The sequence below is a fragment of the Nerophis ophidion genome, linkage group LG18 (genome assembly GCF_033978795.1).
Source record: "Nerophis ophidion isolate RoL-2023_Sa linkage group LG18, RoL_Noph_v1.0, whole genome shotgun sequence".
NCBI lineage: Eukaryota > Metazoa > Chordata > Actinopteri > Syngnathiformes > Syngnathidae > Nerophis > Nerophis ophidion.
This window is the reverse complement of record NC_084628.1, coordinates 25,131,480-25,145,777: the sequence shown is the minus strand read 5'-3', so window position 1 is coordinate 25,145,777 and position 14,298 is coordinate 25,131,480. Positions and strand designations below refer to the sequence as shown.

The 14,298-nt window shown below is 40.3% G+C and overlaps 1 protein-coding gene across 4 annotated transcripts in view; it reads left to right on the top strand.

Moving 5' to 3' along the window:
• The first annotated feature begins 1,877 nt into the window (after window positions 1-1,877).
• Window positions 1,878-14,298, top strand: part of atg16l1 (ATG16 autophagy related 16-like 1 (S. cerevisiae)) — a 33,904-nt gene continuing 21,483 nt past the window's right edge. Inside the window, exons 1-4 of one of the 4 annotated variants that reach the window (XM_061877824.1) lie at window positions 1,878-2,031; window positions 6,651-6,762; window positions 11,273-11,366; window positions 11,451-11,556. In XM_061877824.1, coding sequence (XP_061733808.1) covers window positions 6,657-6,762; window positions 11,273-11,366; window positions 11,451-11,556 — 306 coding nt within the window. In that variant the 5' untranslated portion in view covers window positions 1,878-2,031; window positions 6,651-6,656. Of the gene's footprint in view, window positions 2,032-6,611; window positions 6,763-11,272; window positions 11,367-11,450; window positions 11,557-14,298 lie in introns of all 4 variants that reach the window. The other 3 variants (XM_061877825.1, XM_061877826.1, XM_061877828.1) reach the window with 3 other exon arrangements.

Here is a 14,298-nt window from a genome sequence, read left to right as displayed (position 1 = left end):
CTGAAGATATAGTCATCGACACAGGAGTTGCCCCTCCTGTAACTGTCCATCCAAATGTGACCCCTTTGGACACTGACTCTACTGACATGTCCCCTCCTGACAATATCCCCACAGATGTTGCTCCCACTGACAAAGACCCTCAACAAAGCATTGACTCCCCGGACAATGACATTCTGAACAGTGACATTCCAGGCCCTTTAGCTCAAGCGATTTGCACACAGCCTGGCCGTTTTGGTCTCAGAGATCGTAGTTCCATGAACCCTCCGCAACGCCTTATTTGTCAGATGAATAAGCAAGTAGTAGATGAGGATTCTGTGTCCACAGTATCTGTTAGTTCCTTGTTTAAGTTTTTTAGAGATGCAATTTCAATTTGAGTTATGAAAGTATTTGACCAAAGAAGAGTCTAAGTAGTACTTGAAGCTATAGGAACAACATATTGCATTTCAGAGGTGTAATAGGCATCTCTGAGTCTGTGTTTAGTTAGGAGATTGATCACCTTCTTTCTTTTCACACTCCTTTTTGAGAGAGTTTTAGAACTGACATGCACACCAGTTTTGTTCCTAGTAATGCACTTATTTTTTTGTATTGGTCTCAAGTGTTGCACTCCTAAATTTAGCAGAATTTCAGGGGGGTGTATGTAACGGGTATAAAAAATACTTTAATTATTTGAGTGAAATTCCTGCTAAAATATGTATATTGTTTTGTAATGCAATGAGGTCCAATTGCGCTATCTGCTGGTACCTGAAAATCTGTAAATATGACCGGAAACCGGAAGCTATTAGCAGACTTCCTGCACTCTGCTAATGGTAAGACATGTTCCGATATTGCTCCGCAAAATATTGTAAATTACACTAAAGCTAACGTGATATTTATTGTAAGATACACAGTTATTTAACAGCAGTTGAAATGCCATGTTGTGGAATCTTCGTTTTGAATTGGTTGTTGCTCACATTAGATGTACTACTATTTTGCACTGAAGTCGCTATTATTTTCCCCCATAGACATCGAAACCAGCAGAGGTGCTAACCACATATTGTGTGTATGTGCATTCCGATCATATGCAGGTAATAATTGTTGCACTATGTGCATGTTACGTGTCTGTACGTTCATGTTTAAAGTTTGAATTGTCCGACATTTTGGCATGGACGCAACGTGGTCCGTCATTTTCGCTATTCGCCACTAGAGGGTGCTAAAAGTCCATTTAATTATTTGTCATGTCATGTCTTGTATTTTATTTTGTACTTTTCTATTTTCTACTTCATAAATATATAAAAAATGATGATGTTGGTTAAAAAACAAGTTAAAAATATATTGTATTGAATTGATTGTAATACCAGTGAAGATAAAAGCATGTTAAAACCACTATACGATCACACGAAAAACGTATACTGTTAGAAACCATTGTATTAAGTTACACCTGTTATTGTATTTCATGTAATTGTAAAAATATGAAAATGTTATGTACTTGAGCAGACTTCCTGCACTCTGCTAATGACATCGAAACCAGCAGAGGTACTAACCACATATTGTGTGTATGTGCATTCCGATCACTCATTGCAGCTACCAGTAAAGAACCACATCATCCAAACCAGCCTGTGTGTGGATTCTTGATGGGATGGGTACACAGCACTTACATATACATATACATATATATATATATATACATACATACAGTGTATATATATATATATATATATATATGTATGAAATACTCGAGTTGGTGAATTTGCTGTAAATATACTCTCCTCTTAACTCTTTTACAGTGTACTGTTGTGTAATGTTTTATTTAAATAGAATTATATGCTGCGTTAATAATCTTACTGTTATATTCTCAATGTCCTTTAGAGGGGGGCGGCAGCAGCTATAAAAGACCGGAAGTAGTGTCGCAAACGTGACGTCAATTTCCTGCGACGTTGCGGAAGCAACACGCCTCCCGAGCCAAAATGGAGCTGAGGCGAATTGAAGCAAGAGAAGAAAGTGATGTCGGTTGAACGACGGCGCTAGAGTTGGACGGACCCAATTAAAAAAACGGTAAGTTGGCCGTTAACGAGTGACGTAAGGATTAGTTCACAGTCTGTGACGTCACTACGCAATGGGAACTGGACACGGTTGTATCCGCTACGGACCGCTCAAGCTAGCGGCCACGCTAGCATGCTAACATGTTGAGTCACGGCTCCATGAATTTGTTGCATCGATAGATCGATGACGATGGCTATTATGCGATCGATATGATAATCGATAGTTGGATTATTCTTCGGAGTGTTTTCCTACTTATCAGCTGTGAACGCGGGCCAATAAAGTGTTGGCTACATCAACTACTTTGCCGAAATGGTGTATGTTCGTCCAATCATTGGAGTAAAGCAGTGTTTATTTACTAACTTCCATAAAAAACTTTTTCTATTCATCAACTTTTATATAATCAATCGATCACCTAAAAATGCGCTGCAGTACGTGATCTGAATTATGTCACGTGACAGAATCCATGATTGGACTCAAATCAATCAATCAATCAATCAATGTTTACTTATATAGCCCTAAATCACTAGTGTCTCAAAGGGCTGCACAAACCACCACGACATCCTCGGTAGGCCCACATAAGGGCAAGGAAAACTCACACCCAGTGGGACATTGGTGACAATAATGACCCAGTGGGACGTCGGTGACAATGATGACTATGAGAACCTTAGAGAGGAGGAAAGCAATGGATGTCGAGCGGATCTAACAGGATACTGTGAAAGTTCAATCCAAAATGGATACAACACAGTCGCGAGAGTCCAGTCCAAAGAGGATCCAAGACACAGCAGCGAGAGTCCCGTTCACAGCGGAGCCAGCAGGAAACCATCCCAAGCGTAGACGGACCAGCAGCGCAGAGATGTCCCCAGCCGATACACAGGCGAGCAGTACATGGCCACCGGATCGGACCGGACCCCCTCCACACGGGAGAGTGGGACATAGAAGAAAAAGAAAAGAAACGGCAGATCAACTGGTCTAAAAAGGGAGTCTATTTAAAGGCTAGAGTATACAAATGAGTTTTAAGGTGAGACTTAAATGCTTCTACTGAGGTGGCATCGCGAACTGTTACCGGGAGGGTATTCCAGAGTACTGGAGCCCGAACGGAAAATGCTCTATAGCCCGCAGACTTTTTTTGGGCTTTGGGAATCACTAATAAGCCGGAGTCCTTTGAACGCAGATTTCTTGCCGGGACATATGGTACAATACAATCGGCAAGATAAGATGGAGCTAGACCGTGTAGTATTTTATACGTAAGTAGTAAAACCTTAAAGTCACATCTTAAGTGCACAGGAAGCCAGTGCAGGTGAGCCAGTACAGGCGTAATGTGATCAAACTTTCTTGTTCTTGTCAAAAGTCTAGCAGCCGCATTTTGTACCAACTGTAATCTTTTAATGCTAGACATGGGGAGACCCGAAAATAATACGTTACAGTAGTCGAGGCGAGACGTAACAAACGCATGGATAATGATCTCAGCGTCTTTAGTGGACAGAATGGAGCGAATTTTAGCGATGTTACGGAGATGAAAGAAGGCCGCTTTAGTAACGCTTTTAATGTGTGCCTCAAAGGAGAGAGTTGGGTCGAAGATAATACCCAGATTCTTTACCGTGTCGCCTTGTTTAATTGTTTGGTTGTCAAATGTTAGAGTTGTATTATTAAATAGAGTTTGGTGTCTAGCAGGACCGATAATCAGCATTTCCGTTTTTTTGGCGTTGAGTTACAATCACGTGACATACTCTAGTCATAAGCAGCTAAAGCTTCCAAGAAAAATATTGTTTATCCTACGAGTAGGGCTGGGGAATATGGCCCTTTGGTAATATCTCGATATTTTTTGGCCATGTCACGATGCACGATATATATCTCGCCTTAGCCTTGAATGAACCCCATCCATCCATCCATCCATTTCTACCGCTTAGTCCCTTTTGGGGTGGCGGGGGGCGCTGGCGCCTATCTTGGCTACAATCGCCCTGGACAAGTCGCCACCTCATCACAGGGCCAACAAAGACAACATTCACACTCACATTCACACACTAGGGCAAATTTAGTGTTGCCAATCAACCTATCCCCAGGTGCATGTCTTTGGAAGTGGGAGGAAGCCGGAATACCCGGAGGGAACCCACGCATTCACAGAGAGAACATGCAAACTCCACACAGAAAGATCCCGAGCCTGGGATTGAACCCAAGACTGCAGGACCTTCGTATTGTGAGGCAGACACACTAACCCCTCTTCCACCGTGAAGCCGCCTTGAATGAACACTTGATGGAAATAATCACAGCAGTATGATGTTTCTATGTGTCAACATTAAAACATTCTTGTTCATACTGCATTAATGTATGCCACTTTTAAACTTTCATGCAGAGAGGGAAATCACAACTAAGTTAGTTTACCAGTATTTATTAAACAGTTATCAAGCAGTAGCACAAACATTCACGTCATTTCTAAACAGAAAGTGCAAGATTGTCAGAGACTTTTTAAAACAAGTTATGAGTGCACTTTTGTGCATGATGTCACTAAGATGACTTATCAAAACAACACTAAATTAAAGTGCACTTTTTGTACGGAACGCCACTAAAATATTATAAGACAAATGCATGATGTCACACAAGATATTTCAAATACTGAAGTATAAAAAATAGCTGCATGATAAGAAAAAAAAAGTGTATGTCCTTCGCTATGTGGTAGGTTACTGCAAACGTTATATCCTGTTTTTGACGTATTTTTTTCATATGGTGTTGATCTGGAAATGGAAGACGCCAGGCTCAATTGGGTCAGTGCTGGTTGCTTCGGCATTTTGTGGGTGTGGCACCGGCCCGAGATGTTGACATGCAGAGTTTCATGTACTCTTTATTCTCGAGCGCAGTGGTTCTCAAATGGGGGTATGCGTACCTCTGGGGGTACTTAAAGGTATGCCAAGGGGTACGTGAGATTTTAAAAAATATTCTAAAAATAGCAACAATTCAAAAATCGTTTATAAAAATATTTATCGAATAATACTTAAACAAAATATGAATGTAAGTTCATGAACTGTGAAAAGAAAAGCAACAATGCAATATTCTGTGTTAGCAGCTAGATTTTTTGTGGACATGTTCCATTAATATTGATGTTAAAGCAGTGGTTCTTAACCTTGTGGGAGGTACCGAACCCCACCAGTTTCATATGTGGATCCACCGAACCCTTTTTTAGTGAAAAATAAAATATTGTTTTTTTTCTCAAATTCAAGACAAAGTTATGTTTTTTTTACTGGTGGACAAAATAAACCGTGGATGAACATCATCTTGTTCAAAGAACAAAACCAACACGGTGCATGAATTCATAACAAATGACACATCTGTAAATCAGATGGAAAATTACAGGTAACATTTTTCGGGGATATCCATAATACGGCGATAGGGAGAAGTTTTTATTTACAAGATCAGTAGGGTCTTTCTTGACCTCCGTGGCGGAGGCTCTGCCGAACCCCTGAGGCTGACTCACCGAACCCCAAGGGTTCGTTCGAACCCAGGTTAAGAACCACTGTGTTAAAGATTTCTTTTTTTATGAAGAAATGTTTACAATTAAGTTCATGAATCCAGATGGATCTCTGTTACAATCCTCAAAGAGGACACTTTAAGTTGATGATTACTTTTATGTGTAGAAATCTTGATTTATAATTGAATCAATCAATCAATCAATGTTTATTTATATAGCCCTAAATCACTAGTGTCTCAAAGGGCTGCACAAACCACAACTACATCCTCGGTAGAGCCCACATAAGGGCACTTGTTTGTTTTTCAGCAAGTTTTTATATATTTTTTTCCAAATAGTTCAAGTAAGACCACTTCCAATGAGCAATGTTTTGCACTGTTATACAATTTAATAAATCAGAAACTGATGACATAGTGCTGTATTTTAATTCTTTATCTGTTCTTTTCAACCAAAAATGCTTTGCTTTTATTAGGGGGTACTTGAATTAAAAAAATGTTCACAGGGGGTATATCACTGAAAAAAGGTTGAGAACCACTGCTCTAATGGGTGGCTTTTCAAATGATGCTGCAAATTAGTAGTGCTGTTACTTTTTTTAGCAACGTTTTTGCCGCATACTTGACATTTTACGGTTGTCTGTTCGACATCTCACTTGTAGCCAGACGATGGACCCCGTGCTGTTTTTCTTGGGAATGAATTCTTCCTCCTCTATTTAACAGATTCGTATCTTTCTTTCTCTCGTACTACCACTCGCACTGCTTCTCTTGCATCACCTGCCACAGCTATTGTTCCCGATGCTGCTACCTCTCCGCTCGGGAAGGGCGTATGACTTTGCATGCGTGACAGTATGTGACGTATGTGACATGGTGCGCTTGTTTTATCTCTCTGTGAGGAGAGACAAGAAAAGAGTGAGAAAAGCCTGTAGTGTGATGCCCACTGCTAAAAGCAACTGCGTGAGAACGTATACTCGAATACTCACGATATAGTCATTTTCTATATCGCACAGAGACAAACTTGCAATATATCGAGTATATTCGATATATCGCCCAAAATAATTTGCGGTTTGTTGACCCCTTTAGCGCTTGTCTTTGAATTCCTTTTGGCAGGCTACGTGATTAAAGTATTTCTGATTCTGAAGCCACGCTGGTGTGTGGATTCAAGTTCTGTTTTGTTTTAGGTGGTCATGGCGCAGAAAAGGGGCGCATGTACATGGAAAAGACACATCTGCGAGCAACTGAAGCTTCGAGACAGAGTGCAGCGACACGGCTTTGAGGAGATTATTCACCAATGTGAGTAAAACACCCCTCGCCACACTTGGATCACTTGGATTGTTATTAGCGTACTGGCTGTCTCTACAGCTGTTTCCTTAAACATTTTGGATTGGCCGGGCGGCAAAGAACACACGGCTCAAGAAATCTGATTGGCAACCATGTCTGTCACTCAAATGGCGGTGACGGCGGAGAAAAGAAAACCCTCTGTCTTTAGTTATTTGTGGCACTAATAAAACTATGACGTTGATTCGATGTTGATTAATCATGCAGCCCTACATAACACAACTTAAAAGAACGAACTAACACCATCTCTTGTCCTTAGTTTATGCTTACGTCTTCTCAAACACTACCTATACAGTAAAGAATAAACGAAATTGCATCACAAAAAGTTTCCAAAACAAATCAAACGTGCCAAAAAACCTGCTACGAAGTGATCGCTGCAGACACGAGCATGGTCCGACTACTCCAGGAGATGAAAGCAACGTGTTGAGAGCCATTTTCCTGACTATTCATTTTATGAACCACTTCTTTCAGGACTCTATTAAAAGCTCATTTTTTCATATCTCTTTATTTGAACGCTTGGAACGGCACAAAGCGGCATTCTCAGCTCAAACACTTCTCTTACTTGTGCATCTTCCACTTCTTTATTTACAAAAGATTACAAAAGTCCATACACCTAGCAATTTATATGATTTGTAAGTATGGCTGGGCCATATGGCCTTTTTTAATATCTCAATATTTTTACGCCATATCGTGATGTACGATATATATATCTCGATATTTTGCCTTGGCCTTGATTGAACACTTGATGCATACAATCACAGCAGTATGATGATTCTATGTGTCTACATTAAAACATTCTTGTTCATACTGCAATAATATATGCTACTTTTTGACTTTCATGCAGAGAAGGAAATCACAATTAAAGGCCTGCTAAAATTAGATTTTCTTATTCAAACGGGGATAGCAGGTCCATTCTATGTGTCATACTTGTTCATTTCGCGATATTGCCATATTTTTGCTGAAAGGATTTGGTAGAGAACATCGACGATAAAGTTTGCAACATTTGGTCGCTAATAAAAAAGCCTTGCCTTTACCGGAAGTAGCAGACGTTGTGCGCGTGACTTCACGGGTTGTAGGGCTCCTCACATCCTCACATTGTTTACAATCATAGACAGCAGCAGCTAGAGCTATTCGGACCGAGAAAGTGACAATTTCCCCATTAATTTGAGCGAGGACAAAAGATTTGTAGATGAGGAAATTTAGAGTGAAGGACTAGAAGAAAAAAAGGCGATTGCAGTGGGAGCGATTCAGATGTTTTTAGACACATTTACTGGGATAATTCTGCGAAATCCCTTATCTGCCTATTGTGTTGGTAGTGTTTTAGTGAGTTAAATGGTACCTGAAAGTCGGAGGGGTGTGGCCACGGGTGTGTTGACGCCAGAGTCTCTGAGGGAAGTCACGGCAGCTGCAGCAGGACAGAAGCTCCGCTGATCTCCGGTAAGAGCCGACTTATTACCACAATTTTCTCACTGAAATCTGCCGGTTGACATGTAGTCGGGATCCATGTTCGCTTGACCGCTCTGATCCATAGTAAAGCTTCACCTCCGGGAATTTTAAACAAGGAAATACCGTGTGTTTGTGTGGCTCAAAGCTTCCCACCTCCATTTTTGACTTCTCCATTATTAATTGAACAAATTGCAAAAGATTCAGCAACACAGATGTCCAGAATACTGTTTAATTATGCGATTAAAGCAGACTACTTATAGCTTGGATCGGGCTGGAAAATAATGTCCGCTACAACCCAAGATGTCAAACGCACGCGTCATCATACCGCCACGTTTTCAACACGACACTTCGCGGGAAATTTAAAATTGCAATTTAGTAAACTAAAAAGACCGTATTGGCATGTGTTGCAATGTTAATATTTCATCATTGGTATATAAACTATCAGACTGCGTGGTCGGTACTAGTGGGTTTCAGTAGGCCTTTAAGTTAATTGACCAAAACTGTATTTATTAAACAGATATTAAGCAGTGGCACAAACGTTCATGTCATTTCCAAAACAGAAAGTGCAAGATTGTCAGAGACATTTTATGTGTCAAATATAAATGAGCTGCATAATAGGAAATCAAATAATATTCGCCCTTCGCTATGTGGTAGGTTACTACGGATGTTATGAAATTCCCTTCATTTTTTAGCAGGTGACTTTTCAAATGATGCTACATATTACCAGTGATAATACTTTTTATAGCAACGCTTTTGGCCCGCACTTTACAAATTACGGTTGTCTGGTCGACATATTCCCACTTGAAGCCGAACCACCGCCAGACGATAGACCCTCTGCTGTTTTTATTGGGAATTAATTCTTCCTTCATGCGCACCTTCTTTCTCTCGTATTACCAATCGCATTGCTCTGTTAGCATCACAGCTAACGTTACCCATTCTGCTACCTCTCTGCTGGGCAAGGGTGTATACATGTATGACGTGACAGTATGTGACGTATGTAAGAAAGTGCGCTTTTCTGTGAGAAGGAGAGACAAGAAAGAGGGAGGAGGAGAGCCTGTCATGTAATGCCCGCAGCTAAAAGCAACTGCGTGAGAACGTATACTCAAATATCACAATATAGGTATTTTCTATATCGCACAGAGACAAACCCGCGATATATCGTGTATATCGATATATCACCCAGCTTTATGTGTAAGTGCTTTGTAAAAGGGAAACTCCCAGCCAATTTTTTCAACACACATTTGTAATTTCCCTCACTGTTCATTTTATGACCCACTTCCTTCAGGACTCTATTTAAAGCTCTTTTTTTCATATCTCTGGATTTGAACGCATGGAACAGCACAAAGCGGCATTTTCAGCTCAAACTTTTCACTTACTAATGCATCTTCCACATCATCTCTTTATTTACAAACTATTACAAAAGTCCATCCATCCATTTTCTACCGCTTATTCCCTTTTGGGGTCGCGGGGGGCGCTGGCGCCTATCTCAGCTACAATCGGGCGGAAGGCAGGGTACACCCTGGACATGTCGCCACCACATCGCAGGGCCAACACAGATAGACAGACTACATTCACACTCACATTCACACACTAGGGCCAATTTAGTTTTGCCAATCAACCTATCCCCAGGTGCATGTCTTTGGAAGTGGGAGGAAGCCGGAGTTTAACAATTGAAATAATTTGTAAGTGCTTTGTAAAAGGGAAACTCCCAGGAATCTGTAATGCTTATAAGCGGGGGGGCCATTACAGTATATGTAATGTAATAACATTTTCACATGCTTACATCCTCAACCATTTTATACATCCATAAAGTTCCAATTTGTACTCATTAATTAATTTTCTGGTAGTTGGTAGTTTTGCACATTATTTGCCAATGATATGCATTTCTGTTTCAGAATGCTACTATAAACAAACAATAATAAATCTCTTGCTTTGTATGATTGCAATTGTTTTTCACCTTTTGGGGTTTACGGTGTGTTATAATGTAGCAATAAATAATGTTTCAAGAGGTTTTTCTTATTAAAGTAGATTGTGTGATTGGACTGTCAAGTTGATTCCAGAAATGTGGGCTTTTACACGTCATACTAAAGCTCGTGGCTGGGAGTCTATGGCGTGATAGGAATGAGCTCACAGAGCCAGTCATTCAGCTTGTATACCACATTGTACACCAGACATGGATTATGTAAAATGTTACTCTCAGTGAGTTTCAGGAGCTTCATCTTGTGGATTTGAGGCGGCATTCAAGTCAGACCATGTTATGGCTTGTATTACTTTCTTTTGACGTATTCATAATATATTTAGATAACTTGGACGAGTGTTACACGGTATGATATTGCAGTAATTTAGATGTGGTTCAAACAAGGATTTATACAGTATTCGGAGTGCTTCAAGAGGCAGAGTGTGTCTGACTTTATAAAAGAAGCCACCATATTTTGATAGTTTTGCTGTTAGATCATCCGTGTTTTTGAATTTGAAAATTCATCAATATACAATAATTTTGTATGTGACAGTCTTTCTATAATCCTATTACAGATCTTGGTACAGACATCGTCCCTATTTTTACGACTTCTATTAGAAGAAAATATTATACAATGAGTTTTACTTATACAGTGTGTTCCAGAAGTTTTGGGCGCATTATGACATTGAATATTTCAAACTATGAAGGATATAAAAACACATCGGATATATTCTGAAAGCTTGCAGTCAAGTTTTTCATGGACTGTTCAAAAGTGTTCAATGTGAGCACCGTTGGTCACATGGCACACATCAAGCAGAGAGTCCAGTACCAGTTTCATCTTACTACCATTCATTGTATAGCAGATACGAGGACTTGAAATGTGCCCAAGACCTCTGGAACCTCCTGTATTATGGGTTTGTCCTCCATATGGATTACGGCGCGACGAAGCAAAGCGGGTGTGACGTCATCTGCAACCCAGCATACATGCTTGCAAGAGTACGGTCACCGTGGTGGGAAGATGACCTCACCCCAGCTTTTCACATCAAACCTTGTGTTTTTCAGACAACCGTCTGCTGGAAAAGTCGGACCTGCAGGCCGTTCTTTCAGAGCGCTATCAGGTTGACAAGTACGAAGCCACACGGGGACATGAAGTGACGTGAGTGCAGCAGGCCTTTTAAAAAAGTGGCGCGTGCAATCAGCGTAGTTGTCATGTCAAGCTGAGGCGGCGTTTGTGTTGCAGCGGCGGGGCAGACACCAGTCGCAGCGATGCGCTACAGCAGGAAATGGCGGAGATGAGAATACGCCACCAGGAGGAACTGACGGAGCTGCACAAAAAACGTGGCGAGGTCAGTCTGCTTGCAATTTGGTGGCAAGTGTTTCCTGTTGTGAACGACTTGAAGTACTTTTTAAATTTATCAGAACATTTCTAAATATTCAGTCCGCATCATGTCTCACATTAACAGACATAATTTTTTCTTATTAAATATTTATAACCTAGGTACACAAGTTGGACTGGGACAATAACACATTTTGCCCGTCGTTATGTTGACCAAAAAAATAATTCCCGACAAACGATATTATTGCCATTATTATTTTTTTTTTACCAAATTAGCCACTGACGAAAGAATACACTAATAATGCATTTATATCCCATCAAATGCAATAAACTTGTATTTCTCTTGTATTGTAACATTGTGATTGGAATGTAAACTTTTTTAAATCTCCAGGTCAAAAAAAAGAACAATAAATTATACTTTGTTAGCTAAATTTTGCACACACAGCAATAAAATATGTTGAGGGAGTGGGGCATTTAAATATATACAACCAAAACAATTAATACAATGGCTAAGTAAGTATTGACAAAGTAGCTCTTCAATATTGATCATGTATGTAGAGGTGGAGTTGTACATTACTTAACTGACAATTCAAGACCTTGCAGAGTAACAATATAAACACTATAGTGTAAGCAGATGTATTAACAGGTTCTATGTAAAAAAAAACAAAAAACGTAAGTCTGGCAGATTCTGAGTGAGGAATTACCAACATGACAAATGTCTGTTAAACGTTTGCAAAATTTTTAGAAATGCCAGTTTTTCAACAGTATTCAATGGCATGTCTTTGGTCATGTACTGATTTGAACCACACTTTCTGTGTGCACACTATTTTGTCGGTCCCGGGTTTCCAAGTGGGTGTGCAAGTTTTTCCCGATTCGTCAAACTGGCTCTTCAATGTTTCCAAAGGTTTAAACCGAAATATTGCCAGACTTGTGCATTGGCATTTGGTTATGTGATCAGTTGGTCCATGTCAGCTGCTACAGGTGTTGGTCATAACTTGTTGCACTGTGTAATGCCAGCTCGCAGCACACAGTCAAAGACTCCTAATGAAGGACAAGAGGGTTCACCACCTTCTTTCCATTCCGCTGTGGCTCAAACCTGTGCAACTGCTGAAACCGATAGGTGTGAATCCTCTTGTCTAATCTTGAACGGGTTTGTACTGAGAACAAAGTTTTGTTGTACTTACGCAATGAGAATAAAGACCTACCTGCCTACCTACTTCATAGAAGATACAAACTGTAAAAAAGTGAAGAGGTTTTCGCTTAATTCAGGGGTAGGGAACCTGTGGCTCTTTTGAGCACTGCATCTGGCTCTCAGATAAATCTTAGCTGACATTGTTGACATGTAAGAGGGATGTGTACTATGGCTATGAGTTTTTTTTTTTTTTCTCTTGGCCTCAGTCTGCACCCCCTCTCCAGGGCCCAGGCTAAGACCGATTTTTTTTATTTTATTTTAATCTTCTATTCCCCCCCCCCTGTTTACCTGTATCTCATCTTTTTTTGTAAGGGGCGCTGGAAGCCGGCAGACCCGTCAGCGATCCTGTTCTGTCTCCCTTTAATGTTTGTCTCATCTTGAATGGGATTGTGCTGAAAATTGTAATTTTCCTGACGGAATAAATAAAGTACTATCTAATCTAATCTAATTGCTTAACACGATAAGAAATGAACATATCCGCTGGTAATCTGTCAGGTTCAAACACTGATGACATCTATTAAAACAGACGAAAAGCAAGGAATCATGCAGAGACAGAGTTCAGTTTGGCTTAATGAGGAGATGTGTTTTGGGCTGTATTCTAGTTACAGATCCAAACTACGTTCTAAAAGTCCAGCCCGCGTGCTTCCTCTCTATTTGGGAGGTCCCTTTTAACATCACTGAAGCTGTCGCTGAGGGAAGGGGGTAATCTCGACAACTCCAGTTAGACACAATAGGTGGTTATACAAAAATGCAAAATGGTGATCACGCCTTGTCTCTCTGCTCTGTCTGCGTCACTACGGGGTTCGACCTTGGCAGTCAGCAGGCCGTTCCTGGACACAGACACTGATAACAGACTAGCCAGCTTTGCACAGACAAAGAAAATGGTAAATGGGTTGTACTTGTATAGCGCTTTTCCACCCCTTTTTAAGAAGCCCAAAGCGCTTTGACAGTATTTCCACATTGGCCCATTCACACACTGATGGCGGGAGCTGCCATGCAAGGCGCTCACCAGGACCCATCAGGAGCAAGGGTGAAATATCTTGCCCAAGGACACAACGGACGTGACTAGGATGGTAGAAGGTGGGGATTGAACCAATAACCCTCAGATTACTGGCACAGCCACTCTATCACTTCAGCACAATTGACAATAATTATAGCAACGGCCCTTAGGCATAAAAGTGGTCATAATATCTACAAAATTATTATAACATAACCACAGTGTTAAAAATAACATTCAAAATATAAAAAGTTCTCATGCATTTTAATCCATCCAACCGTTTTCGACCATACCTGTTCATGAAGTCGCATTAATGGTAAGAAGTCTTTTAATTATTATTGGTTAACTTCAGAATAAAAATATTAGTAAAAAGAATAAGAGACTTATTATACTTTTAAAAATGTTGGTCTTACTTAAAAATGCACACATTTTGTTGTATTCATTGTCAAATATTATATGGCTCTCACAAAAATACATATTAAAATATTTGGCTTTCATGGCTCTTTCAGCCAAAAAGGTTCCCGACCCCTGGCTTAATTGAATAAAATGAGTTGCTGTCGAGT